The sequence below is a fragment of the Salarias fasciatus genome, chromosome 20 (genome assembly GCF_902148845.1).
Source record: "Salarias fasciatus chromosome 20, fSalaFa1.1, whole genome shotgun sequence".
In the NCBI taxonomy this organism is placed as follows: Eukaryota; Metazoa; Chordata; class Actinopteri; order Blenniiformes; family Blenniidae; genus Salarias; species Salarias fasciatus.
Genome location: NC_043764.1, coordinates 31,572,096 through 31,590,735, shown reverse-complemented (window position 1 = coordinate 31,590,735; position 18,640 = coordinate 31,572,096). Strand labels below are relative to the sequence as shown.

General features: G+C 52.6%; 1 protein-coding gene across 1 annotated transcript in view; it reads left to right on the top strand.

Annotated features, from left to right (window-relative positions):
- bcl2l1 (BCL2 like 1) overlaps positions 1-16,018 on the top strand; it is a 24,612-nt gene extending 8,594 nt beyond the window's left edge. The window contains exon 3 of the mRNA XM_030117880.1: positions 15,741-16,018. Coding sequence (XP_029973740.1) covers positions 15,741-15,884 — 144 coding nt within the window. The 3' untranslated portion in view covers positions 15,885-16,018. The remainder of the gene's footprint in view (positions 1-15,740) is intronic.
- The last annotated feature ends 2,622 nt before the right edge of the window (positions 16,019-18,640 follow it).

The window sequence follows — 18,640 nt, the reverse complement described above, 5'->3', positions numbered from 1 at the left end:
CATGATCTGTCTCACATCAGAAGGTATGAGGAGGTTGATCTTCAGTAAGCCTGAGCCTGGACGCCACCTCCAGTCTTCAGAGAGCTGACATCTGTTCTTCTCCCAATGACTTCTGCCCGGTTTAACCCACTCAGGCGGCGTTTTGAGGCCTCCAGTAGGTGAAGGGCGACAGATGCGTCCACTTCATGGAACGTTTTGCTTCAAATGTAGCAGCAGTTTCCACTTTGGCTCTCAGAGACTGAACCCTGACCTCCAGCCTCAGACAGGGCAGTGTGTCTCCTGACGCTGGGCCGTCGTCTGCTTCAGTGTGTTTAGTTGGTAACATGGTTTGTCATCCAATTCTGAAGTCTACGGTTAGATTCCCGTTGCTGCTGGAAGTATCCTTTAGCAACAGCTCATGTGCAGGAATTCCTCCTTTATGCACATCTTGTGTGCTGAGCTGAGGCCACGGAGCGCCGCCGTGATCAAGCTTCAGTGGAGGCGTGGACGGCGGCGTCAACGCTTCCTCTAATGGACGACGGAGACACAACAGTCGCACCGGGGCTCATTTAAACTGCGCCGACCACGGCAAGGCAGAGCGCCGCGCCTGAAAGTTTCTGATCATTGAGACCATTAAAACATTTGCAGCCATATTACCTTTGAGTTTTCCCCGCTCCGTCCAGACGGAGGGATGCCGGCAGAGCCGCTAATCAGCGGCGACTTCTGATTGTATAGACAGCTGTAGAAGGAGGGATACACACCACTGCCCTGTGTGTGTGTGTGTGTCTGCATCTTCAGTGCAGAAGACGGGGCCTGCAGCCCCCCCGGAGAGCCCGGCCCCCACCGAGAGAGCAGCAGAGGCTTCTCTAATGAGACGGCGTCTGAATCGGAGCCTCGTCTCTCCTCTGTGTCGGCAGCGAGGCGTCCGTATGCTCCACGTCTCGCTCTGTGTATGTACACAAGACGGAGCTCACACTGAGGCCTGTGTGTGTGTGTGTGTGTGTGTGTTGCCAGCACACAGCAGAGCGTAGAGCTGTTAGAGCCAGACTGGTAGGCATCAGCCAAAACTTTAAAAAAACAACAACAACAACCCAAAGAGTGTGGCGGAGGCAGCTGCAGATGGCGAGGGGGGCGGTCGAGGCCTGCCTGTGACTCAGCTCCGGCGCAGCATGTGGGTCAATAGGTCAGTGTGCGTGTGCAGCGAGGCGTCGGCTCTGCAGGTCGGCGTGCGGAGGGGAGCGGGCCGGGGGTTTGTGGTGCGGCGCCCGGCGCTGCGTTCGCCTTGCCTCCGCGCCGCTCCGCTCCTCTGCGGCTTAGTGCTGAAATCAGGTCACAGGCAAGCCAAACCCCTCCTCCTCCTCCTCCCCCTCCTCCTCCTCCTCCTCCCTCCCCATCACCCCCTCCTCTCAGCCCTCACACCCTTGTTTCACCCCCCCCCCTCCACAAATTTCTCTCCTTTGTTTTTGCTTCGACGCGCATCCCTCTCTCCTCTCCTCTCGCCGTGCGTCCCAGCCCTCCTCCTCTCCCTCGCACCCCCTCTTCATATCCGTGATCAGATTACGGGGCGTATCACGGGATTAGCCGCTCTCAGTGCTCGTATTAGCGCAGGAGAGCGAGGGCCGGGTGGAGAGACTTGATGACTGCTCCATGGTAATTCAGCAGCCAGTCTCATAAAGGACCAAACCATGATGGAGTGCACGGAGGCCGGCGTGGTTCTGCTCATCACGCCTGCTGTGAAATCCCGGGGAAGCAGAGGAGGAGGAGGAGGAGGAGGAGGATGGGATGGCTGAAGCAATAAACGCCTCTCCATGGAGCCGGGTTCGTACAGAAACCCACATGCTGCTGCAGGGACGCTCTGTCTTCAGTGGGACGCACATCAGGTGCTGGGAGGACGGCCTCAGAGGCGTCCGCTGGCCTCACAGCTGCTGCCACCAACACCTGTTCATGTTTGAGTATGGTGGCCGCCCATCACAGAGGCACGGCGCCCAAATCTCCCCTCCCCCGAGACGGCGCCCCAAAATCCCGTGCAGTCCCATGTCAGGACAAACGGTGACTCCGTTACCCCTTTCCCACCGGCCAAAAAACCCGTTTAAACCCGCTAACAATCGGCTCCTCCTGGCAGTGGGACAGGGTTTCATCGGCATTTCGACCCCGGGTCGTTCGACCCGGGAATTTACCGGGTCAGCTTTCTACCGGCTTTTAGTGGGAGGGACACATCCGGGAACTTACATGATGACGTCGACGCAGCGCGGCTACGTTAGCGCGCTAGTTGTTGTTTCTGGACACAGCGTGAGATTTCCTTCGTAAAGATGACCCAGTACTGGCAAGACAGCGAGACCAGAGAGCTCCTCTGGATCCGTTGGGGAAGAGGAGATTTGTCGACTCCTCTTCGTTGTTTACCTCACCGTGCGCCGTTGCGTTGATGATGTCATCAATGTGGGACACCATCAGCACTGGAAAACACAGCCATGCAGGCGGTGGGAAAGGAGGCAGTTGCTGATTTTCAGCGGGTTAAACCGCTAGTTTCTGTGGGGAAGGGCCATTAGTGAACATGTCATCAACTTGTCAGCTGAAGTGGCAGCCCCTGCTGTCTGATAACTACTGGAACGTCTTTGATTTAAAGAATGGAATCAGAAGTAAAGCGCTCTTCAGCTCAGTGTGTTGTGGGACCTCAGGCTGGTGCTTCACGTGTTAAATCTCCTGTTTGTCAGGAACAGTTCAGGCCAACCTCCCTCAGTGCCGGTGAGTCAGCCTCCTCAAAGCTCTGAGCTCTGGGCTTCTGCCTCTCCTCCGTCACCACCACTTTCCTTTTGGAAGCATGTGAACTCTAACGTCGACTTACTGACAAGTTTCTGTGTAAACAAGCTGTTGAGACGGGGATTCCAGGATCTGGGCTGAGTATCCCTTGTAGTCTTTGAAGATAATATGTTGTTTTTATTGACGACATTCTTGATGCCGTCAGGAACTAAAGAAAGCCAGTTTCTATTTATCCAGTCACCCCTTGTGTTATTGGCTCATTCAGGTCGTATGACCAATCAGAAGGAAGTCTCACTGGTTTTATCTAGACGGATGCTATAAATACTAAGGTCTTTGTTTATTTTTAGCCTACCTTGTACTGGTTTGTCTCAAAACATCAGAATGCCTTGGAAAAGTTCAATATGTTTGAACGCCTGATGAAGTCCAAACACCTGTCAAGGTTTGTGGAGCCTGGAAACGCTCTGAGTCTGGGTCTGATGGGGCTTTGCTGACCGGACACAAGTCCAGAGGACCAGGTGGGACGGACACTGCAGGTCTCTGCCGAAGGAGCTGCCGGTTCAGAGTCTGGATCCCAGCAGAGGAAGAGAGAGATGAGTGGAAGGAAGAAGTCTGGGAGGGAAAAACTGACCTGAGAGGACAACCAAGAAAACCCCGTTCCAGACTGAGGAGAGCTTCAGAAGGACTGGGCTGAGGCTGGACCAGCAGATCCAGAACCACCACACACAGACCAGATCCTAGACCTGGACCAGAGACCACCTCAGGAGCGTCTCACCTGGGATGTGGAGAAACACAACTGGACTGTTGAACTGTTCATTTTCATTATCTGTGAGCTGCAACAATCCAGATTCCAGAACTGAACTCCTGAAACATTTGTTCTGTGTGTGATGAGTTTATATCATATTTAGGTTCCAATTTCTGAAATTTAGTGACAAAAATGATTGAACTTCCTTCGTGATATTGTAGTTTTTTTTCGGTGCACCTGCACGCTGCTCCGTGTTTGGGTTTCTCTGTCCTCCAGACAGATGGCCGATCCTGGGTCATGGTGAGGTGTCTGGGCGGGGCGGTGGCCTGCTGGGGACTGGGTTATATCGCTGACCCCCCCCACCATCACCATCACAACACCCCCCCGACACGTCTGCTTGTCCTCTCTACCTGCCCTCCTCTGGATTCATGCTTTAATAAACGCAGGTTCTCGCTGGTAGACGGACACCGTGTGTGTGTGTGTGTGTGTGTGTGTGTGTGTGTGTGTGTGTGTGTGTGTGTGTGTGTGTGTGTGTGTGTGTGTGGTGTGTGTGTGGTGTGTGTGTGTGTGTGTGTGTGTGTGTGTGTGTGTGTGTGTGTGTGTGTGTGTGTGGTGTGTGTGTGGGTGTGTGTGTGTGTGTGTGTGTGTGTGTGTGTGTGTGTGTGTAAAACGAACTGGGGCTTGGTGACAGAATTGGGTTTGGCGAAGACACGGCCCCCAGAGTGGGGCGGGGAACAGATTGGAGTCTGAGCCTCCATGTCCTGACTCATTAATCTCCTCTTTAATTCATGGTCTCACTGCCCACACACACACATAGACACACACACACACACTCGGTTTTGGCCTCATGGTCTGTAAAGGAGAAATGCTGGCGTATCGGTGCTGGATCGAAGTCGAGAGCATCACCACTGAAGGAGGGTTTATACATTCAATTTTCTCGTCTCCCCTTTATCCCCCCCCCCCCCCCCCCCCCCCCCCCCCCCCCCCCATTCCTCCTCGTACTGACATTGATCCCGTGCTTCGGTTCAGCGGTGATGCAGCCAAGAACACCCAGTGAAAAGACCCGGGGACGAGGTTCCTGTTCTCCGTGAAGCAGACTTCTTCCTCTCCACTCAGATTTGCGCGGTAGCAGTGACGGTCGTGTGCGTTCACCAACCCCATCCCGCCCCTGAAGAAGGCCTCCAGCTGGATTAAAAACCAAATCCCTGTTCGACTGGATGCACTCAGACGGGAATCTGCAAGTCTAATACCTGGTTTTCATATCCCCTCCTCACATTTTCGTCTTTTCACTCTCTCCTCTTGGATTGAGCGGGACTCCTGTTTTCTTAAGATGTACTCTTGAGCTGTCTTCCAGTAAGACTGAGCTTCGTGTCCTTCCTGTAATTCCTGGTCCGGGGAGGTCCTCCAGGGCCAGGCCGATGCCTCGCAGCGGTGATAAGCAGGGCCGTGAGGAGGAGCAGGAAGTGATGAAGCCCTGGAGGAAGATGAGGACGCTGATAAGACGGGAGGAACAGGCCCTGGTGTTGTTAGCTTCTCCGTATCGATGATTTAGAAACATAAACCCGATGCAGCCGCTCATGACTCCAGAGACTGTGATCAGCACATGATGGTGACGACATGGGGGAGGTCAGAGGTCACGACAGCTTCTGACTGTAGGCTCATTCTGTCAGTCAGTGAACGAGGGTTAGGCTCAGGCTTTCTGCAACTTGTTGTACGTGAAATGTTAAATGAAGAAAGACGTGACTGCTCAGTTAGCATGGCGCTAACGTTTCCATCCCAATGAAACATTGAAACAACAACAACAACCGGATTCCTCTGTGATCTGGAGGTCGAGAGCATCACCGGCTCCCCGTCCAGCCATGTGATGCACCTCGCTGCAGGGCTTCTAACAGACCCCCATTGTCCCAGACGCTGAAACTGATCCTCAGAAACGGTCCTGCCTGAGGCGCTCTGTCCAGACCCCCTCCCTGCTTGCGTCGCCCCGTTCATGTTATCTAGATCGTTCCAGAAAGTCTCCCTGGCTTGGTGGAGGCTCTCGTACCTGCTGGGATTATACTCTCGGCTGTGGAGTTGCTGGATTTGTCCAGACAGAGCTCACGCTGCTCATGTTGTAATCACTGATTGCAGAACTGGATGGGAGGAGACTGCAGAGGAACTGGCTCCCTGGCCCTCAGTAAACTATGACTTCCTGTCTAACCTCAGCCGCTCTGGGTTCTCCCTGGAAGTCGGCGTCTCCAGAGGTTTGCTGCTCTTCAGGCTCGTCCTTCAGCGGTTGGACTGCGCCTCACACACTCCTTGGCCTGCTCCCGGCCTCGGCACCGAGGGCCGCCGAGAGCTGCCGGAGCGTTTCACTGAATGTACCTGAACTCAACCCGAGTCACCCGGCAAATATGCAAACACCGTCCGTCGATAGCGTTGGAGTTATCTGAGTTCCGGCCGGCGGTCAGGATCAGTAAACACCCGCTCTCAATCAGGTCTTTATCTGGACGCCGCTGGAGTCACCGTGATCTGTTTTCCACAGCGCCGTGCAGAGGTCGCGGCCCGACGCCCGGTGACCTCGGGCGCTCCCTGCTCCTGACGTCACCGTGCCGCGGCGTCCCGGAAAACGGAGTTTTCTGTGTCACCAGTCCGACCGACGCCCCCTCACAGGCCGTTTAGGGAAATCACAGCGTTTGAACACGGCATCGGTCAGTGTTCAGTGTGTGTTCAGCCAAGTGTTGCAACTTACAGGAAGTGTTGCTCAGCTGCAGCTGGAACATTTGACATTTGACTCTCTGTCTGTCTGTGACTCTCGGGGAGCGACGAGTCCCGGTTCTCTGGCTTTTCAGAAAGTTATCCAACACGTAGAGAAGAGGATGGTTTATTAATCCCAGAGGGACACTCTTTAGCGTGGTCTGTTTTCTGTATCTTTTCAGGGCACTGATCTGTTTTCTTGTTTTGACGACCTGCTTCCAGTGGGGAGATGCTCAGTTGCTCCAGTCTTACTGTCACTAAACAGGAACTTAAATTCAGAGCCTTGTGCTTTCTCAGCGTTGGACAGCCTCTGTGGAGGTGCTCTTCCTCGTGGCTCCTCTCGCTCATGCCCCCGTGTGAAGATACGCCATACGTAGCACATGCCAGAGGAATTCTAGGTATGCTCGTGGTGGTGTGGAATTTGTCCGTTATCAGATCCCTGAAGCAGTTTCGTCTTTCGTAGTTTGGAGTTCTGCTCTTTTTCCATTCAGAACACCAAACGCGTGGAGAGTTTGAATCGTCTCTTCGGGGTCGAGGCAGGATCAGAGAATATGACGTCGACGTGGTTGAAACGGCTCAGAAAGCTAAAACCCCAAGTGCGTATGTCTGTCTCAGGCTGAAAATGTTGCCATGATACATGTTGTGCTCCCACAATGCCTTGCTTCGCGGCCTCCCACACTGGCTGTAATCCCCTCTCTGTGGACAGGACTGGTTCAGAGCTGGTTGTTCTGGATTGTTTTTGTCAAGTCATTGCTGTTCAGAGGGAGTGCTGCACTCAGACTCTCTCTGGCCTCGTTCTACTCCCTTCAGCCAACGTGATCTCATCGAGGACTCCGACCTGGAACCACGTCTTCACCTCGGTCCCTCGCCTCTCTGGACCTCCAGACAGGACTGGGACCATAAAAACATTGAAAACATTCTTCAGACTCCAATACATCCCTCAGGTGAAAGGTTGAGAGCTTTTCTCTGGGGCTTGGTACTGTTGGATATTTTTTGGGTACAAGTACTTTATCGATACCTCAGGTACGGTACCGGTTCCTGAACAGTACTTTTTTCGGTACCTGCCTTCAGGGAGCACAGACGACGCCATGACTGCATTTGCACTTCATGCCACCAAGTGTGCTGCTTACATGTTCAACCTTATTTTACACAGACACCACAGAGGAAGAAGGGCTGCAGCGCTGCAGGCTCTCTCTGCACGTTGTTATGAAGAGTGTGAGCCAGCAAGACGTGGTGATATGTTCAATGATGCGATGCAGCGTTTTTTCAGTAAAAGAGAAGAACTGAACCATCGTTTCCGCACGGGGATTGGGACAAATAGTTGGGGGGGGGGGGAAACAGAGGCCAGGCTCCCAGCATGTTTATTGGCCGCGCAGCCACTTTAAGAACCGAAACTGATACCCGTACGCACGCCTGTTGTTCGGTACCGGTATATACCAAAGTTTTTCAGTCGGTACCACTGAGGTACCGTTAAACGGTTCCCAGCCCTACTTTTCTCTGGTTTCAGTGTTTGAACCAGTTCCTCACTCAGTGTGCAGTGTTTCCCCGAGGATTGGCAACTTGTGGGGGGGGGGACAAACAGCCACCCATAGTCCTGCGCCCCGAGTAGGAGAGCCTCTCTGCGCTCCAGCTGGGCGTCAAAAAAAAAACACACACATGCGCTTTTAGCGGTGAAACACGATCTATTCCTCATTATTTACCATATTGAACTCGGCCAAATTATCAGAAAAATCACAAGGAAAATGCTGGTATGAGGCACAAACTGAAATAAGGAGCGCAAATATGAAGAAAGTGAAACTTAAATCGCGAATTTTGTCGGTGCAGCGTTTCGGCCAGCTGGGCGTTTTTCAGGCGCTAAAAACATGCAAAATAAAGTACATTTCCCTTCAACACACAATCTGGCTTCATAAAGGTCAGTATGAGGCAAAATTCGGCGTGGCTGAATTTAGGTTGTCTTGGAGATAGAATGGAGTTTGAGGAAGTGAGCGCTCATAAGAAACTTCTATTTTTCATCTGCTGTGCTATTGGTGTGTGTGTGTGTGTGTTGGGGGGCAATCTTGGTAAAGACTTGGTATTTTAAGCTATTATAAATCATATTTGATCAATTGTAAAATTATTTATGTAACACACACATTTTGAATGGAATCGGCAGACTTCAAATGAGCCATTTTAATCGCGACTAATCGAGATTAACTCCAGGATTGGGGTGCAATTAATTGCGATTAAGAAATTTAATCGTTGCCCAGCTCTAATTAGAAATGAAAAAAGAAGAACATATAACTCAAATCCCCAATTTGGAGTTGACGGCGACAACGACCGAAGCGATTTACAATCCTTTTGTCCTGTTCTGACTATTCGCAAACTTTAGCTGCTCTGAAAACATGTCAGATAAGTCATTTTTTGAACATTTTCCACCCCCTAAGTCTCCTCATTAAGCTCACCCCTGATCAAAAGTATTTATTTTTTTTTATTTTTAAACATTTCAGTTTTGAAAAATGTATTAGAAAGGAAAAAAAAATATTTTAATACATTTAATATATCAAACATCATGTGGACAATAAAACATATATGGAAAAAAGTTCCTCACTCGGTTTAAAAGCGCCTGGCGGCGCTCGGCGTTTAAGACGCCGGAAGGCGTTTCAAAATAAAAGCGCCTGGCGGCGTTCGGTGTCAAAAGCGCCGTTTTTAACGGCGTTTTGTACCAGGCGATGTATGGCACAAACGGCCACCCATACAGGACAGGTTCGGCTAGCAGCACGCGGCGCCCCACTGCGTCAGATGGGTTAATACGGGAGGCGAGAAACTCAGTGCGCGGCGCTTCCGCGTTCAGTGTGTTCCCCCCGTACAGCACTCGCTGTAGCACTCCACTGTGTCTGTGTGTCTGCTCCCCCCCGTCTTGTCAACAGTCACACTGTTCCCCCCCCCCCCCACCCCACACACACACACAGTCACCACACACACACACACACACTAGTTTGCAGTGGCGCGTCTCGTGTGAGGACAGCATGTGGAGCGGCCTTTATGCAGGAAAACTAAAGTTTGCGTGTAAAAAAAGTAACAATTATTTTAATTTAACTTGACCTTCTGGGGGGGGGGGGCCCTAATATAATGGTAGGGGAAACACTGGTGTGAACTTAGACCCTACAATAATCTGGTTCTGATTGTGAATTCAGGAAAACCTAAAAGACCAGCTCACATCTTTTTAAGACGCCTGAGATGACATTTCAGTCGCTGTGGCTCGTGGACTCGTGCTTTCAGGAAGTGGAGGACGTGAGCAGGCGCAGCGGTCATAGAGGAAAGTGTGTTCTGTTGGTGCTGAACGGTGCGGCGCCGCCCAGGTTTGGCTTCCCTCCCTCCTCCAGAGCGGGTTTGAACCAAGCCGAGACCGTCAGCGGTCTGGACAGAGCTGGCTACTTTTCCATCCATTGAGCTTTCAGCTATTTTTTTTTCTTTTTTATTAATCCACCAATTAAGACATAAATCAAGTGGTTGCTGTTTCATTTGTGTTCATTTTATTTTGAATTCAGCTCGAGGGTCAAGACCTAAAGTCTAACCTGCACCATGACGACATAAACAATAAAATTAACTAAACATCAGGGTTTTTTGTTTTTTCCTCCACAGTACAGAGACAGACTGCAGCTCAGTCAGAAGCTCCGGTTCACTCCAGGATAATTCGCCACAGCTCACAAACACTGACGGCTCCCTCCAGAAACTCGTGTTTTCCCGTGTTGTGTTCAGATAGACGGTGTTGCGTCGACCTTCTTGAGGGGAGCGCCTCCTCTCTTCAGGTCTCAGATCAAGGCTTCTTTCTCTTGAAAAATGAGCTTTTATGGAGAAACTGCGCTGCAGAGATCCACAGTTCTTTGGTTGTGTGGCTGAAACTTTGTAATATCCTATAGCAGAGGATGTACACAATATGTAATATGTTAATGTATTTTGAAATACTTGAAGTAAATCAACACAACTTTAGACATAACTGAATTCAGTATTACTATTCCCATGTAAACATGAGGGAGAATACTTTTGACTTATTTAATTCAGAATATTGAAGTCCGACATCCTGTAACCGTAGCTGAGAGAAGACAGCCTCGGTCTCGACCCTCGGTTCATGGCTGGACGTCCGAGCCGTGCAGCTGCAGCAGGAGGCAGCGGCTCCCTCCTGATTGGACGAGCCGTGCGTTGATCAGCCGGATGGACGACTGGAGACGGTCCGTCCTCAGTTCTGTTTCTCTGTCTGCTCAGAAACCGCCAGTAATATCAGGCTTTGAGAGACGCCACAAGTCTTTGAATTTCAATCCAGCTTCCACACTGTGTGCGTGTGTGTGTGTGTGCGTGTGTGTGTGTGTGTGTCGTGGTCAGGAGGTTTCACCATCAGGGATCTGAGTGTTGCAGCTTGTTATGGTGCAACACCAGAGCAAGCGCCGCTCCGGCGCTGATGAATGGGAGGCTGCTGCTAACGATCGTTAAAACGCTTCCCTCTCTCCACATGCGGCGTGGAGCCATTTATCAGCGGCGGCGGCGGCGGACCTACAGGCCCGGGCACACATCACGCCCGCTAATCAGCTGCCTCCCGGTCGCCGTGGCAACCGGCGCCTCAGTCTGGCTCCTGGTGCCCCTCCGCTGTGTTTCTGCTTCCTCCTCCTGCCCAACCTTTAGCTTTCATGAGCGAACCCCCCCCCCCCCTAATGAAGAGACAGAACATGAAGCAGACAGGAAGCAGAGCTCCTGATTTCCTCTGGGAGCCCAGCAGCGGCGGAGAAACCGAGGTGTGACCGTGTGAAAGGGAAACGGGGGGGCTTAAAGACAGGGTTTACCTGCCAGGTGGGATTCTGGGAGACGCAGTGAATCAAACCAGCAGCTCTTTGGCGTGTGTGTGTTGGCTCTGCTGCTCAGCGGCTCCCAGAAACAGAGCAGAGTGTGAAGTCATCCCGTCGCATCAGCATTCAGCCCGATATATCTGGCTCCTCTGACTCACTCCGCTCCTCTGTTGTCCAGAAAGCTATAAAAATCACATCAATCAGCCCAACGCCGCGCATTACTCTCCCTCAGACCAGCCTTTCAACGCGCTTCCACAAAACGTCAGCGCCACTATTTGCTTCCCACGTCGGAGCAAACGGGTCGATCCAGACCACGTCCACAGAGCTCCAGAGCTTCAGAGCTTCAGAGCCGGCGCTCTTTCTCTTGTCCTCTGCTGATCCACCCTGTGGACGTTGTGTCTGCCCTGTGGCCGGCAGGTGTGCAGTAATGAGGGCTGTCGTTGGTTTTTGGTGTGAACTAATCGGTTGGTTGTGCCTTCGCTTCACGTTAGAGACGGTTTCTGGCCGTTTGCCGGGTGGAGAGGAGCAGCGCGTAAACATTAACCGGTCACAGGATGCCGCGTTCTCCCGGCCCGCCGCTGAACTTTGAGCCGTCGGGCTGGGCTCCTTCCGCCTCCCGCCGTGTGAACGTGGGCGTGTCGGGACACGTCCCGAGCGACAGGTGCCGGCGGCCGCCACGGGGCGCCGGGCGGCGCTCCTACACCCACATTCCAAGCATCGCCGCAGATGACTTCACAGGGAGGGGTCACGGGTCAGACGCAGCCGAGGAATGCAGAGGCTTCCTGTTACGGCCGTGTGTAATCGCACCGCGTCGACATCCGCCGAGCAGCGCCGAGCAGCCCCGGCGCCGGCCTCCACCTGCAGCGCCGGAGTGTGAGGCGCTTCCTTTTAACTGTCCTGCAGGAAGTCCCACTGCAGCAGCTCTCTGACCAATACCGTGTGTGTGTGTGTGTGTGTGTGTGTGTGTGTGTGTGTGTGTGTGTGTGTGTGTGTGTGTGTGTGTGTGTGTGTGTGTGTGTGTGTGTGTGTGTGTGTGTGTGTGTGTGTGTGTGTGTGTGTGTGTGTGTGTGTGTGTGTGTGTGTGTGTGTGTGTGTGTGTGTGATCTCAGCCAGAGGTCAGCGAGTCACAGCCGAGGAATGAAGTGGGCTGAAGGTGAAACTCACCCGGGATGAACCCCGGGCCACGTGGCTCTGCTGAACCGCTGCAGCGCTCACATTCCTGCAGCCCTGTGTGTGTGTGTGTGTGTGTGTGTGTGTGCTGCAGGCACTGACCTCACAGAACATTTAGAACTCATTAAGCGTGTTGTTCCCTCCCGTGTCGGGACTCGGTGTGTCAGTGTGAATCCAGCCTCTCGGCAGGGTGTGTGTCGGGGTGTGTCGTGGCGTCGTGTTGTTGTTGACCTGGTGTGTGTCGGGGTGTCGGTGAAGAGGACCGGGCAGCGGTAAAGAGCTGCTGGGATCCCGAGCTGAGGGGAAGGTGAAGCACATGTTGGTGAATCTCTTCTTCCTCCCAGGAACTCCTCCGGTCAGTCCTCCTCCTCCTCGCGTTTTCCAGTTCAGCTGAATGGAAACGCGGCTCTTCACAGCGGCGAGCGGACAATGGGAAGCCTCGGCGGGATCAATAAGTCCGCTGATGGCTGATGTGGGGACAGCAGCTGCTCTGCTTTGTTCCTGCTCACCGAGCGGTCTGTTCTGCTCTCTGGAAAACCGTGTGTTCGCCACACTGTTTAAACACTGGAGCGAATCGAGAGCCAGCCGCTGCAGACGCCGTGTGTCCGTCCGAACCCTCCACGGAGGACGTGCTGGTTGACCCGTCTGCTGACCCTCCTGCTTCAGCCTGGCTGAAGTCATTTTATCACAGTCAGTTTGGTTTGATCACAGTCACTTTTCAATTTCACGTTGAAAGACAGGCCAGGTTTCTTTCTTTAGTGTCGAATAAAGTGCTTTCATTGCTGCTGTAGATGTTTATAAGGTATAAAAGACTGGCCTTGACCGCCGACCCGAGGAACACTCTGCTTACATAACATCCGGTTTTCCTTTTTTGGAAAACCGTATTGATCTCTGTGATGTATTATTGATCTCTATTTCCTACTGAGGGAATCATCTGAGTCTGACCTTCAGATGTTCTGTCAAACAGGGAAGACCCCGGAGGTGTGTTGAGGTGGATGTTTTCATCCATGCAGTCCGTCCAGTCCAGTCCAGTTTGGATGTGAACAGATTTCATCTCGGTTTCTTTCCTTCCTCGTTCCAGAGCTCCTGGTTTTCAGGTTTTCATGAAAATCCAGCCAGTGTCGCATTCCAGCAGACTCCAGCGTTGAGCCGGTGTGAGGGACGCTGCAGCGCTGCTCACGCTCGCTGAGCTCTCAGGAGATCCTCGTTCCTCTGAGCATCATGGAGCTGCGTCCACATGGTCCCCATCCGTGTGTTTCCAGACATAATCCTCCTCATGGTGCAAATGGCGTTCCGGTACTTCCTCCCAGTGACGCTGGGCTTCACAGGCTGGCAGTGTTTTCAGAATGTGCGTGCGTGCGTACAACATTGTGCATCACAGCTACTGTTCCACAGACCTTTTTTGGCCTTTTGAGGTTCAGACTTGGTTTTTGGTTTAGGGTTACAGTTAGGTTTGGGCTAGGTTTAGGGTATGGGTCAAGGTTAGGCATTAATTTCTGATGGTGAGGGTGAGGGGCTAGGAAATGCATTATGTCAATGAATGTCCTCACAACATATAGCTGTACAAACGTGTGTGTGTGTGTGTGTGTGTGTGTGTGTGTGTGTGTGTGTGTCAGAGCTGCTGTGTTTGTCTGATTAGCGTCTCGTGAAGCGAACGCTGTTAGTATTTCACACGTCAGGACTCAGATCGCCGCCGCACCGTCCTCCTGCTTATCTCCCAGCAGCCCCCTCACACCCTGCGCTTTCCTGGAAGTGACGAGCCCCCCTGACACACCACACACACACACACACACACACACACACACACACACACACACACACACACACACACACACAAGGCTGGTTCTCAAAAGGAGAAATTCTCCACAGAGTCCTGAATCCCCGCCCCCCCGGTAACCCCCTCTGATGTGCGACTGGCGCTCCTGCCGTGACCTCTCACGGGTCCATCTGGTGTGTGTGTGTGTAGTGAGGTGGTGCTGTTGTTGTTTCTGTAGTGAAGCCACTCACTGTAACAGTAGCGTGGACACCATGAAACCACCAACACAGATTTAGAGCTGGATCCCAGACCGGGAGTCGCGCCACTCTGGAGGCGGCCATGTTTGTTTGGCGCTCATGCTCAGCAGCGCTCCATTGGAGAACAGCGCCACCTCTGGATCTGCGATCACCTCCTGGAGGAGGGGTGAAGGGGTCCTCGGACAGCGGTGTCTCCGAGCAGAGATCATAACATATGGAACTGGTCATTTATGATTGTATAATGGTGAGCTATTTCGTCTGTTTTGATATTGTTTTGTTTTTGTTAATGTCGTCTTTGTTGAAAGTTGTTATTGTATTGTCGGTATGAATGTTGTCTGCACATCCTGTTGTTGACGTGATGCTAAGTGTTGGTGCAGAAATATTTCTGATGAAGTTTAGACCCCAGGAAGAATAGCAACTGTTTTAACAGTAGCTAATGGGGATCTCAATAAAACAAACAAACGTCTTTTGTCCCTCGGCATGTTTACTGTAGCGATCTCGAAGAGATGAATAATTGATGAGAGCTTTACGGTCGGCCCTCGCCGTTGATCACCGCAGTGATCTCATGTTGGTGAAATCACAGCTAATGGAGGACGGTGCTGAGCTGAGGAAAAACTCTGAGGTGGATTCTTATCAAAAAGTTCAGATGAGAAAACTCCCCCGGAGGTTTGGCTCCGACGGTTTCTGAGGCTCTGGTTTCCAGGAAGTGAGCGCAGTGGGCGGGCGGAGGGGGGGAATGTGAGCGATGCCAGCAGGTCTGTCAGTGCTGCTGGGCCTCTGAGGGGGGGGGGTCTGTTCAGGGGTTTTTCCATCACTTCCCCTCGGTGCTGACATTTCCTGTCGGGGCGGCGGAGGGGGCCGTCCTCGGGTGACTCTGCTGTGAGACAGTCATTCAGAGAGCGGCCTTCACAGAGGGAATCCACCGCTCTGTGGCTTGATTCACTGCAGCCGGAGGTTTCCCGAAATCTCTCTTCTTCTGGGGTTTTCACCAAACCAAAACCCTTAACCCCCCCCTCCTGATCCAGCCTGGTGAGAGCCGCCCCGCTCAGGGTTTTGGTTTCCTGTGTCTTCGTGTTTGTTGGCAACAAATGAACATTCATCACCACATAAACACACAGAAGTACAGAAAACTGGTACCGTTGAGTACCGGTACTGATTCCACTGGCACCGGGTCGGTTCCAACGTGAACCGTAGCCCGGCCCAGTCAACATGTCCACAGCTCCGTCCGTCCATCCTGTCCTTCTCATCCTGATGTTTCCTTCACTGCTTTGACCTTCTTTCACTGTATTGGTTTGATTTTGTGGAATGGTTAAAAGAATGTAGCTCTCCGCGGGACCGAGAGTCTCGTTAATGAATCTTCCTGCTGGATGGTCAGACGGAGGAAGTCAATGATTAATAAGATCATTTATGAGCGAGTGACTCATCTGGATCCGCTGGTTATTTCCTCTGAGCAGTAAATGTGTCGAGGCGTGTCTGAGCGTCCTCTCCCCGGTCTCCGGAGCTAACCTGTCCTCTGTCGGTCCTTGCAGGAGCGCTTTGCCGAGATCTTCGGGCAGGACGCGGCGGCGGAGGGCCGGCGGTCCGAGGAGAGCTTCAGGAAGTGGCTGCTGGTGGGGATGACGGTGGTGACGGGCTTCGTGGTGGGCTCGCTGTTCGCCCAGAAGCGCCTGTGAGGAAGCTCCACCACCTCTCCGCCTTCACTCCATCCAGCCCTCAGACGTCTCCCCAGACGAGGCTTTCCACAGTTCTTGTGTTCAGTCGGTTCCACCGGACCAGAGCGTGACAGACGTGTGATTCCCCTCATCCACCCATCCCTCCAGCTCCTCCCCTCACCCAGTCAGCCCCGCCTTTCTTTCTTAATTTCGCACCTCATAGATTTAATAAATTTTGTTCCTGCGTCTCTGATCCCCGGAAACACTCTATACTCTCACATTCGGCGTCAGACCTGAGCCGCAGGGCCGGGTGTGGCCAGCAGGGCCGGGTGTGGCCAGCAGGGCGGCGCCCACGTTGCTGAGCGAGCTGCATCGGTGCCATAATGAGCGTGACGGCAGGCGGAGGATGCTGCCCCCCCCCCTTCCCGTCTCCCCTCTGGTCTTCATCTCCATTCCATCAGAACACTGTGGCGTCGGCCCGCCTCCGTCCCAGACCAGCCACGGAGCGGCGTCCCGTTTGAGCAGGCGGCCTTCAGGACGCTTCCTCGCCAAACCGAACCGGCCCAGACGGGTTTTAGTTCACAGAAACAAGCCATTCCCGACGCAAGCGAGCTGGAAATGACCTGTTTTCTGTTGAGTTTATCCAGCGTAGCCTCCTGTGGGCGGAGCCACGCGCTCGCTCATCCTTCAGGACGCCGCCCGGTGGCGCCTCGCTGTAACGGCTCCTCCGTAGGGGCCGTCACCGAGACGCCACCGGATGTTTGAAGCGTCCGCGGCTGAGTGGAGGAGTGGTTTGTTGGCTGAAGCAGGCTGGCTGTTGATTGGTCTGATGTGAGGGCGGAGCTCTGAGCCGCCGCCGCCGCCGCCGCCGCCGCCGCCCTGCAGGACTTTTCCCAGACTGCCGTCAGGAAACCTTGATTTAGCTGCTAATTTTCTCCACTTGTGATGTAAAGTTGTTTGTTTTTGTGATAGAATTGCAAATCCGGTGGAAAGTTGCAGTTTTTGTTGTTTTTTAAACTACTGCCTCCTGAAACGTCGTTCATGTAATCACCTGCTACTTCAATAAACGTTCCAAACAGTGAAGAGCTGCAGCCTGTCAGTTCTCTCCTTCAACTCGTCCTCATTGGTTACTGCAGCCGAATCCCGCCTGTGGGCGTCGGTGAGAGTGGGCGTGTCCACCCAGTGGGCACGCCCACTCTCACCGACGCCCACAGGCGCCAGCCTTTTCAAATTAAAAGCGCAGCCGGTCCCGAGGCTGACGGTGGAGTTTTGAGAGATCAGTGTGGATTTTCTGCTTTCCGATCCTGCAGTTAACGAACCGTCGCCGTTCTCCTCGCGTCCGATTGGCCGTCACGCTATGCGTCTCCCGTCTGTCGGAGACGTCTCCACGCCGTTCCATCTGAAGAACCGTCAGCTGCCGCGGCGCCGTAAACCTCCAGGAATCCCCCCGACGCCTCGGATCCGCCGCCGCCCCCCCTCCTCCTGTCACCGAGCGTCGCCACATGTGTCAGTCACAGCTGGAGGGCAGGTGGAGCTCGTCTTTGTTCCTGAGGCTCAGCGTCCCACATCGTCTCACCTCGTCTCGTCTCCGTCCACCCCCCCCCCCCCCCGCCGCTCACTCGTCCTGAGCATCAGCATCCTCCAAATGCTCGTGAGAGCGTCGATTAGCCAAGGTCTTCTCTGACATTCCAGTACAGTATATAGAAAGATCTATTTTTCTAGCCCCGCCCCCGTTAGGACGACACCACCAGGTTCACTCTCTGTCCACCCCTCCCCCGACACTGTGTGTGTGTGTGTGTGTGTGTGTGTGTGTGTGTGTGTGTGTGTGTGTGTGTGTGTGTGTGTGTGTGTGTATGAGAGAGTGTGTGTGACGACCCTGGCGCGGCTTGATCTACATGTTCTAGTTATTTAAAGTATTTAGACTAGTGCGTTAGCTTAGTGAACTATTTAAAGAAATGAACTGAACCCACGGCTTCTTAACTCAGTTTATATTTAGTGTTTAAAAAAAAAAAAAAGCAAGGCTGGCCGCGCCCCGTCAGATGGCCTTAAATCTCTGCATTGATCTGCATCGCTAGTTGTGATTTGACTCTTCGTGTTTAGGATTTTTGGACTGCCATCACTGAACGCCGAGCAGAGGAAGCGGGAGGATTTTTCTGACCACCGAACTGAAAGTGGCGTCGGTGCGTTTCCGCTGGGTACAAAGTCAAAGATAACGGCCACGTCCAATGGTCTCTGTATGTTTGTAGAATACCGCGGTTACATTTGAAACAAATTGAACCTAATAAAGCCACGATGGAAGATTCATCCAGTCTCTGTCTTTGTTTTTAAATTCTTTAATTCTAGTCTCACCAATCTTTGATATTGAATGTTTGTGTGAACATGTTAAATATGGAACTGGCTCCTTTAGAGAGGCTGCGTGGAGGTCAGGAAACTGTTCAACCAGCTGTTAAAGCTTCATGTCCATGAGAATCAGCTCTCACTGAACAACACGGATAAATAAACATAGGATTCACTTCCTGTTTCCTTCAGCAGGGTGAATCTTCTGCCTGAGGCATAATTGGAAGCAGCTTGCTAAATGTTCACGGTATCTGTGTTTTTTTCCATCAGACATTTAGAGGATGAGGTTTTTGAGGATTAATCTGGCGTGAAGGTTTGATTCAGTCCCTGCTGGATCCACGGATCTCACCTGGAGTGTTTTCATTAAAACTGCAGTGGATGGTTCAACCATTGGTCAACTTTTAAATTGGTGTCTGATCACAGGAAAACACACAAAGGGC